The sequence below is a fragment of the Ilyonectria robusta genome, assembly GCF_021365365.1.
Source record: "Ilyonectria robusta strain PMI_751 chromosome Unknown BGZ61scaffold_2, whole genome shotgun sequence".
Lineage (NCBI taxonomy): Eukaryota > Fungi > Ascomycota > Sordariomycetes > Hypocreales > Nectriaceae > Ilyonectria > Ilyonectria robusta.
In genome coordinates, this window is record NW_025764436.1 from 1393018 (window position 1) to 1405456 (window position 12439).

At 53.0% G+C, this 12439-nt stretch overlaps 4 protein-coding genes across 4 annotated transcripts; 2 read left to right on the forward strand and 2 right to left on the reverse strand.

Annotated features, from left to right (window-relative positions):
* Positions 1–3828: 3828 nt before the first annotated feature.
* Positions 3829–4769, forward strand: BGZ61DRAFT_526854 (cutinase-domain-containing protein; the record flags this gene model as incomplete). Its single annotated transcript, XM_046253023.1, has 3 exons — positions 3829–4252; positions 4308–4387; positions 4437–4769. 3 exons carry the CDS (start codon positions 3829–3831, stop codon positions 4767–4769), a joined length of 837 nt encoding a protein of 278 aa, XP_046110619.1.
* Positions 4770–5284: 515 nt separating this feature from the next.
* On the forward strand, positions 5285–5897 carry BGZ61DRAFT_472218 (carbonic anhydrase; the record flags this gene model as incomplete). Its single annotated transcript, XM_046248308.1, has 3 exons — positions 5285–5382; positions 5445–5622; positions 5676–5897. 3 exons carry the CDS (start codon positions 5285–5287, stop codon positions 5895–5897), a joined length of 498 nt encoding a protein of 165 aa, XP_046110620.1.
* A 74-nt stretch (positions 5898–5971) lies between these two features.
* Positions 5972–9197, reverse strand: BGZ61DRAFT_410221 (uncharacterized protein; the record flags this gene model as incomplete). The annotated part of the gene is made up of 2 exons (XM_046243239.1): positions 5972–8608; positions 8657–9197. 2 exons carry the CDS (start codon positions 9195–9197, stop codon positions 6174–6176), a joined length of 2976 nt encoding a protein of 991 aa, XP_046110621.1. The 3' UTR covers positions 5972–6173.
* Positions 9198–10377: 1180 nt separating this feature from the next.
* Positions 10378–12167, reverse strand: BGZ61DRAFT_340234 (major facilitator superfamily-domain-containing protein; the record flags this gene model as incomplete). The annotated part of the gene is made up of 5 exons (XM_046239292.1): positions 10378–10767; positions 10823–11155; positions 11232–11382; positions 11436–11957; positions 12043–12167. 5 exons carry the CDS (start codon positions 12165–12167, stop codon positions 10378–10380), a joined length of 1521 nt encoding a protein of 506 aa, XP_046110622.1.
* Between the last annotated feature and the right edge of the window lie 272 nt (positions 12168–12439).

A 12439-nucleotide genomic window follows, 5' to 3' on the forward strand; every position in this document is an offset into this window, starting at 1 on the left:
AGCATCGAACAGCAGCTCGTCTGTCCAACCATCAACCAGTGATTAAACCCAAGGCATGTCCCGATCGTGCGGGATGGACTAAGCTAAGGCCGCGCGGTCACTAGATACGACTAGCGAGGACGCCGTGTCCCACCTTCACGACCAGTTGTCCGCCACCAATTGACCTAGTTATTGCGCTTCATGCGACTGATCAATAATTCGGTAATAGCTGCGGGGGAGGTTGGTGCGAGTCCCCTCAATGATTCGGATATCGGTTCTTGGACGGTGAGAAAGAGGACCAAGTTTAACTCGATAGCCGCCAGCTCCCTGCACCGCATCGCACCGCACACCTCCGCTCGGGCGATTCCCTCAAACGTGCATCCCCCCGGCAATACGCCCTCAACTCAAACGCCAAGGATGCACTCTTGAAACGCTCGACTCCGCCTGCTCTTCTCCGCAGCGTTTGACGATCAGCCGTGTATCGCAGCATTGGCCAAGTGTCGCTGGGGAAGTCAAGATTGCCGGCTTTTGCGATGGATAAATGTCCTTGCCTGTTGCTAGGAGACACTTTGAAGTGGACGGGGGGCTGTGACAAGTGTCCGCCGCGCCGCAGGTGGCTAGACGACCCCAGCTTCAAGGCTATCGCATTTGACGACATCCGGTAGCGCGACTGCGTTCATGATACAGCTGCATTGACTCCTGGGTTTCGTTTCTGTGCCTTGTTTTGCGCTTGTATTAGATGGAAACAAGCGATGCTAAAAGTAGCTGAAGCAATCCCAGCGTGAGTTGAGCAACGTGTGGGGAAGAGATCATCGTTCTTAGGAGGGACCAGTTGTCAGGCTTGGCCAGTTTCCGGTCCCGATTCTAGAAGCTACCCGGTCCATGACGGGGCTCTTGAGCCAACCAGCATCGTACTTCTGGATATTCCTTCTATGGGGCTTGATTACTACAATAGCTCTTGGCTTTCGTTTCAATTTCTCGCGATACTTTAACCCAGATGACACTTCCTCTCTCTGTTAATCTGATACCGACTCTGTTGGCAGCAGTTCATGCAACGAGAGAAGACTGTCACCAGCACCGCGAACAGTATCACCATGAGCTGGGGATGGAGCGACCAGTGATCCGGGTTTGACAGTCACAGCGAAACAAGACCAACACCAAGACTCATGTCACCCAAACACAGCTGGCCCCTCGAAGTGACAGCTCGCCAAGACTGACACGCATACCGTCGTGTTACCATTCTCTAACAAGAAAACCCACCTTATTGCATCCTGTCGTCGCATGCAGCAATCATGTCTTGATACTAACTAAGACGCATTAGTTGTTTCATTTGTCACCATCGTGCACGGCAACCTTGGGTGAACCGGTGTGACGCTGCTTCTGAAACTATCGACGCCGGCTCTCAGGCGCCCTGGAGAATCACAGAAAACCCTTTGAGGCTCCATTTTGGCCCCCTTTATCGTGTCGTGATATGGTTTGGAAGTCAACCAGCCAACACGTACGGCTTTGCAAGCGACTCCTGTTCCTTGCCTTGAACGGTCACCAGCGTGGCAGCCTATCCAGTTGCACTTCAAAATCCCGGACAGGGCTAAATCGCAAGCAAACTTATTCGAGATCCTGCTGTGTGGTCACCTGCCAGCTCTGTCGGTCGCCATCAATCGCGCTGCTCAAAAGTACCAAATTGGCCCCGATGGCCGGGCTCCGTATACTCTCCAGCCACCAAACTTGATTACGGAGCAAAATTTGAAGATCACTCTCACTCTTTGGCTCAATCGGGACATCCATAAACTATATGCGGGTTATATTAGAGGCTTTCTCAAATACCACGCATATCAGCTGGTTTATTTGGAACTATCCCGCCATTTCTCGGATCTTGGATCTCAGTCATATCCTTAATACCCTGGCGGCTGGGGTTGGAACCGCCAATCGGAGCTGGGCCTGGCGGACTTAATGCCCATATTAGGAATCTGACTCAGCCCCACCGAACGTACGCTTCAGCCGACATTCACGTAGCGAAAACCTCAGGTGAGAACGGATGAGGCAAGCAAGTCAAGTTGTCAACCGGGTCCATACAGTTTACGCAGAGGGCGTGATGGTTAGACACTATTACGGCATTGAACCGCTATGGTTGGATAATATAACGCGGATTGTCCTTGGTTTTACCTACACCCAACTAAGCCGAATCCAACCAGTGCACAGGGCCAATGCAAGGAGCGATTGCTACCACTATCTTGGGCCAAGCCATCACTCTCCCTGCACACTGAAATTAAAAGCTCGGCGATCCCTGTGGCGCATGGTGCTGGGAAATTGTATATCGCTTGGGGACGAAAGCCTGAAAGAGGAGGTGGTGTTGGATCTCAAAACGCTGAAATTGCCTGATCACACCCTATAGTTCAGGCGCTTCACAGACAGCAGTCGGGCGGGCTAGCTCGGCCGACTTTTGAAACGTGATGTCAATAAATTCGAGGCTACCGATGTTCCAAAGGGCCGAGAATGAACTCTCTTCCCTTTTTTTAAAGACACGCACGCGACCTGGACATAAATTCTATGGGCAGCTATTTGGGTGGTTTCGAATGTATTCGACGACAAAAATGTCGTGGGGATCATTGTCTGGGAAGTCGTTGGCCCTTTTTGCTCGAATATGGTTGGGGAAGTCCACAGTAGGATTGCAATACTTTAAAGTGAGTGTTTTCCAATTTTAACCTGAGTCAGGAGACGCCGCGGGATGTTTTATTTGAGTCGATCTGTCAACAGTATGCCCGAGATCTAAGACGTGATTCACGTGTTGCTGTGCGACAGCGATAGCCTCTTGCAGGTGGCGCGAGGCTAGTCCCGTCCGAAACTCTCGCAGAACCATGGCGTTATTTAATGATTCCGAAATGTACGGATTGATCTTGATCGTCTCCCGGGAATTTCCCGTCCGCAAAGGCAACATCCATATTCGGAAACGGGAGGGGCGTCGAGCGAGGCAACGCCGCCGTGGCAGCGGGTGTCTCGGGCATTACCGGTATTCCGCCGCGGGCCACGGGAGAAGACTTCGCGTCCGCTACGGGCTAGAGTTTGCGGCAGACTTTTGTCTTAGAGTATCTAGTCATGGGTACTTGTTTGTTGTGGTGACTGGTTGCGGAAGAGACGTGGAGCTTGTTTTTTAGGTGAGACAATGCCATTATGTGTTGTGATAACAGATTGTGGCGGTGGCCGTGTGATAAAGGATGAGACATGAAATACATCATGAGTATTCTAGAGTTTTCTCTTGGAGCTTTTCAGTGTTGGGTGTTTCCTAGTTGCAAAAGTCCATGATGTGTACTGTGTCTATGATATGTACCATGTAAGTCGTCAAGTTCAATTAGTTAGCTCCGCAAGGAGTCCAGGAACCATTTTTGTAAACATATGAGTGACGGGCCTTGTCTGATCGATGAAAACCATAATTGGAGTACCAATCATATTGTGAAATATACCACCACTCTCTGTGGCGGTCAAAATGCCATCTTTATCTTCCACGGGGTCTCGGGAAGTTCTGACAGTGCGTCCCAATCACTGCCCGACTGATCCCACTCTACAGAGTGCTCATTCCGGAGATCTTTGTGCTAGGGCTTTAGACTGGCGGGCCTTGTGGGGTGCGAGCTGGGCAGAAGCAAATACTATGCGGACTATGTGTACTATCATAGACATTACCCTACATTGCGGTTGGAGCTCAGCTCGTTCCTGGGCTGGGCTGGGCAGACTGACAACTCATATTCTCAGCCTATCCGCCTCATATATTCTGGTCGATCTTCATTCCAGCTTTCTACCACCTCGAAGAGTCTCAGCCGGTCCCAGCTCACCTTTCAAAGTCGTCATCCTCTCAAGATGCACCTCTCCGCCCTGCCTATTGCGCTGCTCGCCACTGGCGCCCTGGCCAAGAACTCCAACATAACGTGCGTCCAAGGCCTGTACATGATCGTTGCGCGAGGCACTGGCGAAAAGAAGGGCGCTGGAGTCACAGGCAGCCTCGCCGAGGATATTGCGGACCGCATCGACGACTCGGCGGTTGAGCCCCTCGACTACCCGGCCGCGTTTTCTGACCCGGATTACCTGTATTCTGAGCGAGATGGCGTGGATGCCATGCAGGATATGATCACAAGCTATCATGATGCTTGTCCCAATGGCAAAATGGCCGTATTCGGTTATTCCCAGGGCGGCCAGGTCACCAGCGACGCCTTCTGCGGCAGCAGCGGCATCAGCGGCTTCTCAGAGGCCGCTCCGCTCCCCACGAGCCTCGTCGATGACAGCGGTATTTGCAATCAAATGGCCTGATATAATGCCGCTCGGATTACTAATTGAACCAGTTGTCGCCATCATCGTCTTCGGAGACCCGACGCATGTGGCCGAAGCCCCCTACAACAGGGGAACGAGCCAGAAGAACGGGGTATGTGTGCTTACCGTCTTGCGGCCCTGCGGCGAACTGATGCGTCTAGGTCTGGCCGCGTGAAAACATCACCGTGTGCGAGGACAACTACACTGGCATCATGCGGTCATATTGCGACACTGGGGATGTTTTCTGCGACCTTGGCACCGATGGAGAAGTACACAGGTTGTACATCACCAATTATGGCGACGATGTGGCCAACTTTGTCGTCCAGAAGTACAACGACATGATGAGCAAGACCACGGCGACAGCTTCAACGACTGCATCCGGATCTGCTTCGGCAACCGGGGATTCGGACAATGCTGCTGCTGGACTGACACCAGGCTTGGCGCTCGCGGCCATCGCTCCTCTTGTGTTGGTGGTTTTGGAGTTGGTGTTCTGAAAGGTTCTAGATGGTTCAAATGAGAGTCGTCATCAGATGATAGCCAGATCGACCTCGCCATCGTCGTACAATGAAAGGCGGTCATCGAGAACACGCTATCTCCAAGAGTCTGGGATTTCAAAGAAGCTGGGCTCCCAGACTCCGAGCTCGCCTCGCGCCTTGCTTATCGATCACCTGCATAAAACGTGACGGAGATTGAATATAATTGCGCCGCGAGGTGCCTTAACATGCCTGTCAGATACCACCCTATCAAGTGCACCCTTGCTAAATATTACTTTGTCTGACAAGAGAGCTGAAAGCAGAATGACGTGTGACAGTCAATGGCAAATAGAAGGTCGAAATGGCGATTGATAGCACTGATGCCATTGGGTGAACCCCGCAAACTAAAGCCAGTGACTATTCCCAAAAGCATCTCTCCAGATGTGATACATAAAGAGCCGGGATCCCAGGGAGAATGTATGCATTTTTTAAAACGACACAGCCAAAAAATACCAAGGGAATACACAATCAACATCATGGCGTCTGTACAATCAGTCATCCCGGAGTTCGAGGCCGCAAGCCAGAAGTACGCGGCCTCCTTTGACAAGGGGAGCCTGCCTATGCCACCAGGACGGTAGGTCCATATCCAACTGAACTGCCACGATAAACTAGTACTGATATAACTTCATCATGCAGAAAAGTCATTGTTCTGGCATGTATGGATGCGCGTTTAGACCCCGCAAGACTGCTGGGGCTTGAAGAGGGCGATGCCCATGTCATCCGCAACGCCGGCGGCCGTGCCGCAGACGCAATCCGCTCTGTGATTATCTCGCAGCAGCTTCTCGGAACTCGCGAAATAGTCATCATTCACCACGTAAGAAGAGACATCCATGAGGCGATTCAGTGCGCAAATGCTGACCTGTACAGACCGATTGCGGCATGCTCACTTTCTCCGACAGTGATCTCAAGTCCAAGATCAGACAGGATCTAAATGAAGATGCGGACCATATCGCATTCCTTGCATTCACTGATGTGAAGAAGAGCATTCTAGATGACATTGCTATCTTGAAGAAGAGCCCCCTGGTACTTGATGTCCCCATCACAGGCTATAGCTACGATGTTAAGACTGGCAAGATTGAGAAGGCGTAGGTAGGGCCGGTGGATGCATGCCATTACGTATACCCTAATTTTATAGTTAAATTGATCTTAGTTTCTACACTCATCCGTCTCCTTAAACGTCTAATAGGCGTTGTGTCTTGATGTTGGATACTCCTGAGTAGTTGATATCGCCTCTACGGTATTTAGTTTGCCTGTAAACCCGTGAGACAATATCAAGGCAACGAGAGATGTGAAGAGTTGCCTGATTAGTAGTTTGAATGATTTAAATCATCAGTACGGTATCGCATTTATCAAAGCGCCATTGCGTTACCTCCTCAGCCTGTGCCCAACAAGCATGCCGATGTATGCAAGCACTCTGTAAACGGTCCCAATCCCCAGCAATACCAGGATGTTCATCCATTTCCAATCGAGATGAAACCCGGTCACCTTCGATGCGGCTTCGACATTGAACAGATACTCAAACGGCGCCACCAGCTGGCCGAAATAAAGCTCGGCCAGCCAAACGCCGGGCGACGCCCGCCAGAGCCATTCGATATGCCACTCCTTCACCTGCGCCAGTGGGGGTGCGGCTCCAGAAAGAATGCCCACGATAAGGCTGATCATGGTCGCGAATAGAGGCGCATCTTCTCTCCGGACAGCCATACTCACACAGCTCGCTAGGCCGTAGATGCAGTAAAAGTACATGAGGTTCACGAGGAACGCGAGACCCCAGTCGATAATCGGGACAGATAACAAGAGCACGAGCGTAGTGAAGTGCAGACAACCAAGAGTCATGCGGGGCAGAACAGAAATGATCTTGGCAAGGAAATAGGCCAGTCGAGAATGGCCGGCTTCAGCCTCTCGACGGTGCAGCAGTGTCTCCTCCGAGAAGCTCTTGACTCCGGGGGGGCCTGCCACCAGTCCGATAGCGATGGCCATGAGAAGCGCCAACTCCGGTGCAGACCGGAAGTCCATGGCCGTTGACAAGACTCCGTACGGTTCGTTAAAGAGTCCAACGAAGAGGACGCCGTGCTTAGGATTCTCGGCCAGTCCCAAAAGTCCACCGGCAAGCGTTGCCAATCCCATCTCGGCCCAGAAAGCACCCTTTGCACGATATTGCTGGAGGAATGCCCGGCTCAGGCAAAGCCACCCTTGCTTGATACGAGGGGCCCCGCGTTTCTTGAGGGCTTGATGCATCGAGTTTCCACCCAACATGGAAACCGTCGTGTTGCGTTTGGTGTCGTCCCCCCTTGATTGTTGCCAATTCCCCCAATGCGATATCAAGGCCTCTTTCGAGATGTCACCGCTCGCCTTGTAGTCTCGACCGTTGCCAGTGATGATGTCAGTAATCACATCAGCGTGGTTGCAGTGCTCAGGGAAGTGGAAGCCCACACCCTCAAAGTAGGGTGTGGCCTCAATCTGGGAGCCCTCATAAATGGTTTGACCGTTTCCAAGGAGAATCAGGTTATCGAAAAGGTCAAAGATCTCCGCACGGGGCTGGTGAATGATGACGATGATTGAGATTCCAAGCCGCGCAATGGCCTTGAGCGTCCGCATGATAGATGAAGCCGCAGTGGCATCCAGGCCGCTGGTCGGTTCGTCTAGGAAGATTGCCATAGGCGCCGCGGCCAGCTCCATCCCGATACTGACTCGTTTCCTTTGGCCACCACTGATAACAGGCTTGCCCACGCTTCCAACCAAAGAGTCTCTCACATGCGACAGCTCCAAGCAGTCGATGACCGACTCGACGTGGGCCCTGATTTCCGCATCGCTCCAGGTTCGAGGCAACCGAATTCTAGCGGAATGCACAATATTTTCGTAGACGGTCAGCTCAGGCAGCACAATATCGTCCTGGGGCACGTAGCCCGTCAGCTTCTTGTACTTCTTCATCTTGCCAGGGACATCGTTGACGGAAACAAGGCCGCCTGTGTTGTTTGTTTTGCCCATCAACACATTGACAAATGTCGATTTTCCAGCACCCGAACCACCCATGATAGCAACGAGGGATCCGCGTTCGATGGATCCGGTTACGTTTTGAAGAATTGGCTTAGGGCTGCCCTTGGGGTGGAAAACCAGGTCAGAGTATGCGAATGACAATCCAAAGTTGGTAGCCTCTGTTGCCTTTCTCATGGATTCGATGAAGGCTTTGAGGTGTGGCGACAGACCGGCCTCTGTTTGAGACCGGTCCGCGTTGTTGGCGGACAGTACGTCAAAGGCGGATTCAAAGCCAGTCCAAGTGTCCTGCCTTGGAAGGTATGTCGCATTCATCGGTACCATTTCCTGGTCAATGTCGTCGTTCTCGTCAGGAAGCGTCTTGTAGCCTGTAATGCTCGCTGTGACACCACTCATGCCCTTGCGGTTCTTCAAGGAGCTAATGTGTGCCCGGGAACTCGAATGGAATCGCTGCTTGAACTTGACGAAAAAGATTCCAGCCACGAGGAGAATGTCGACAACGATGAGGACCACAATCGGGATCAGGAAGAGCTGGTATGATGAACCCTCGAGACACCGGCTCCCGAAGTTGCAAGGAGTCGGAGTTGAGGCGCCGGGCTGACAGTACGAACCCGCCGGGCAACGGATCGTCTTCTTTCCCTTGGCCGACGGGGGGCAGTACCAGCCTTGCTGGCAGACGACAGGCTCAAAAGGCCCCATTCCCACATTCCTGCCGTTGAGGGCACATGTCACCCCAGTCAGTCTCGCGACCTGGCATTCGGATAGGGGAGGGCAAAACAAGGGGAGTGAATTGATGGTGTTGTTGGCACCTGGGCACGTCAGCATGGCTCATTGACGGCTCTCGGTGATGGGCATACAGAGGAATCCTTCATTGCAACCCTTGGATTCCCATGAATCAACGCTTTGCAGCTGCATGGGAAAGGCACCGGGTCTCCAACAGGGTGTGGCGGCAATGGGGAGCTCGTCCTTGCTCATCTGGGCGACGGCCTGATAGTAGCTGGTTGAGAAGGCCGTGTTGTTCTTCCCGGTACAGGCCCGATCATACACAGTGAGGCTCTTCTCGTTTGTCAAAGCCTTGAGAGATTTGGACTGGTTGTTCCAAGTCTTGGGCTCTGTGGTATCCGGGCCATTGGAATCGTCGAAGAGAGTCAAGTTGATCTTGCTGCCGCCATGGAGAGTGTTGAACCACTTTCCTGTCGTCACCTCGTAAACACTCTGCGTCTGGTTACCGATACACTGCCAAGCAGCGGTGTCCTTTGTCGAGTCCGTACTCGGCAACGTCTGCAACGCACAGAGGCAGGCCTGGGTGTCTAAGAAGACGGGACTTTGCAGCTGGTCCTCTTGTGGGAGGAACGGGTCCTGCGGCATCAACGCCGGGTCAATGTCCTGAGGCTCCATTCCGAATTGTCTTCAGAGCCGTCTTCGAGGCCGTCTTCGAGGCCGTCTTCAAGGGCGCAGCGGCTTGAGTTTCTCTCGAACTTCTTCGGGGACATATTCCTCTTTATGAATTACCGCCTTGCTCCGGCTCAGCCCCCAAAGTGCCAACCTCGGAGGAAGCTTGCAAGCTCCATCTCATCTAACTCGGAGACAGCTTGCCTGGCAACGCAGTGTCGATGAGACGGGGCTCAGGGATCCAGTCGGCGACTATTTCACGAGACGTCACAAGCGAAACCGGGGCTCGAAAGATCATCCTGTGAGATTTTAGTGGCGTCGTCACCTTCGCGATGGGGCATTGGCGAGCCCGTTTCCCTAATTGGCGAATCCATTTGTGCTTTTCCCAAGTTTCCACCCTGGCTGACCCTCGGAGGATTCTCAGCTGCGCATCAGAGCTATATGAGGCCTGATGCTGCGCGATGGCCGGCCTTCACAGCCCGGCTCTCGCGTCGAGATCCTTGCGCAGGTTGCAGTCAGAACCGACGTCAGTCCCCGAGTCAAATCGGGTTGGTGGATAAAAGTACAAGGGACAGCGGATGACTGAGCCCTGCCATGTTCAGCCACGCTTGACGCTTCCCAATGGCATGATATTTGCCAGACTGGGAATGGGCTAGGCTTTTCAGCGGATAGATGTTTAAGGCTGAATCAGAGTAGAAGTTCGACGGTTGGAGTACGTACCCTCCTCCTGTTAAGTAATAAGGCTGGACAAAGTGCTCGTGCGCTGTGGGGTAGGTAGGTAGGTAGGTAGCTAACACTTTTCTAATCGTCACTAGGCTAAAGGCCTGAAAGAAACATAAAGGCATCCATCTATATATCTACTCTATTGTCAACTCCAGCTGGGCGCCGACGGAGAGAGAAAATAAATCCCGGATTTCATCCCAGCCGCGAGCCAAGGAGCCGAAAATGAAAGTCAACACCGAAACTCAAAAACAAAACTTTGATTTGATGCATCTCCGTAGAAATAGGAATGACTGGATCGCTCGCTGTAGTTTTGGGCTGGCTTCTCCCATGTCTACTCGTCCTAAATGCTTTTCCCAGAATGCCTTAGTTCTATCCTTTTGCCCAAAAAATTATAATCCACTTCGCTGGTATTAGTGGTGTCGTGAAGATCCTCATGCCTCCCCCATCAAGAATTAGGAGACCATTACTTCTCGGTTACACTGCCAGTGATCGTCCTCTCGCCATCATCCTCCTTCTCCGACGTAACGGGCTTCTCGCCATCCTTTTCAGTACTGGGCTCCATAAGGTCGGTGGCCACCTCCGTCGCCTCTTTGTCCGGCACCACGTTGCCCTGTGTCCCGATCCGCAGGAACGGAACGAATAAGCACCCAAGGCCTGCAAGACCCACGGAGACGAAGTAGACCATCCGGAACGGTTCGTTAATATCACCATCTCCCGCCTGAGCCTCTTTGATGGAGCTGTACACAGCCGTCGAAATCCCCAGGCCGATGGTGGACCCAAGACGAATGAGCATGTTGAAAATACCACCAGCAAGCGACTGTTGGTGAGCTGGGAGTGCCTGCATCACGTACATCTGAGGGGGGTTAGCAATTGCGGACAAATATCGAAGTCATAGGTAGACGGCTTACGTTGGTGACATTGAACTGGAAGTCAGCGCCGAAGACGTTCATGATCAGCGAGGGGAAGATAAACGCCCAGTACAACGAGGTGTCTTTGTTGAACGTGAGCAGCAGGTTTGCGCCAACGTAGGCCACGGCGCCAACTGCCATGATGAGCGTGTTGTTGACCTTGTGGAGGATACTGGCCGCCACAATGTTCCAGAGGACGCCTGCAATAACCTGCGGCAAGAGATGCACGGCTACGTTCAGGGCATCATATTCGTTGACCTCTTGCATGAAAAGCGCGAGCCAGAAGTTGGATGATGTAAAGGACATCATACCCAGAATTGCGGTCGCAACAAGCTTTCCGTCCATGTTAGCATACTCTGTTACAGCAGCCCCAGGTGGTTCGACCACAAAGGGGCAGTTGATTACATACCAGAGAAAAGGTTCTGTCTTTCCAGATGTGGAGGGGCATCAGGGGATGCTCCCAGTAGTTCTCCCAGAAGATGAATACAACAAGGAGGAAAAAGCCAACAATAAGCATGGCAATGACGTGAGCGGACTTCCAGCCATCTCCGGGACCGAGCCTGTTATCATGTTAGTAAGGATTTACAGGCATTTTGGATAAGGGAGGACTGACGTTAGAGCTGCCGTGAATATGCCCACACCAAGGACGGTGAGGATCGTGCCCAGGGTATCGAAGCGTTGCACGGCAATGCGAAGCCGGGTCTTGAACGGCGCTGGTTCAAAGGCCTCGACATTTGGCACGATCCAGATGGACGCAACGCCCAGGATCGCCCAGATAATGGCCAGGAGGATGAAGCTGGCACGCCAGTCGAAGATACGCGCAGCAATACCGCACACTATACTTCCCACGGCGAAACCAAGAGGATTGCCCGCGGAAAAGCTAGCAAATGCCCAGTTCTTTCGCTGCGAGGGCACGTCATATGCCGCGCCCAGGATGCCGATGGCTGGAGGGACGACCATGGCCGAGGCCAGACCGAGAACACCACATAGGATGTCCATCCAGAACGGGTTTTGCGCAAAGGCCACAATCAAAGAGCACGCACTGAAGCAGCCCATGCCGAAGAGAAAGACAACCTTGCGGCCCAGCAAATCGGCGAGCTGGCCAATGGTGAGCTGGAAGGCTCCCGCGGTGAGGCTGCGACGTGACTTAGCATCGCGTTGCCAGAAGTGGCCTGATACGGGGGGGAGTCCAATTGGACTTGGGGATAGGGGGTTCTCACGTTGCTGCCGCAGAGATCCATGAAATCTGACTCTGTGACATGTCCAAGTCCTTCCCGATAGAGGCCGTGACAATGACAGTGGCGCCAGTCAAGAAGGTGCTGGTCGCCATGGCCACAGTGGCCATGAAGACAAACGAAACCTCCTGAAACGTATTCTTGAAGCATGCAGGACGCTCTCCTATCGTCGAGACCTTCGTCTTCTGCACTGCCGTATCCTCTCCTCCGCTGCCTTCAATATCGGCCTCGACATCGGAGCGTTGCTGCGAGTCCCGGGAAGTGGGGGTCAGATCTGAAACTGCAACGGCCGATCCGGCCGCCGTCTTATCGGCCATTGTCGGACACCGGAGCTGGGCGCGGGGCGGGTTCGTGCGGGCAGGGTTCCCGGGGGAGGAAAATG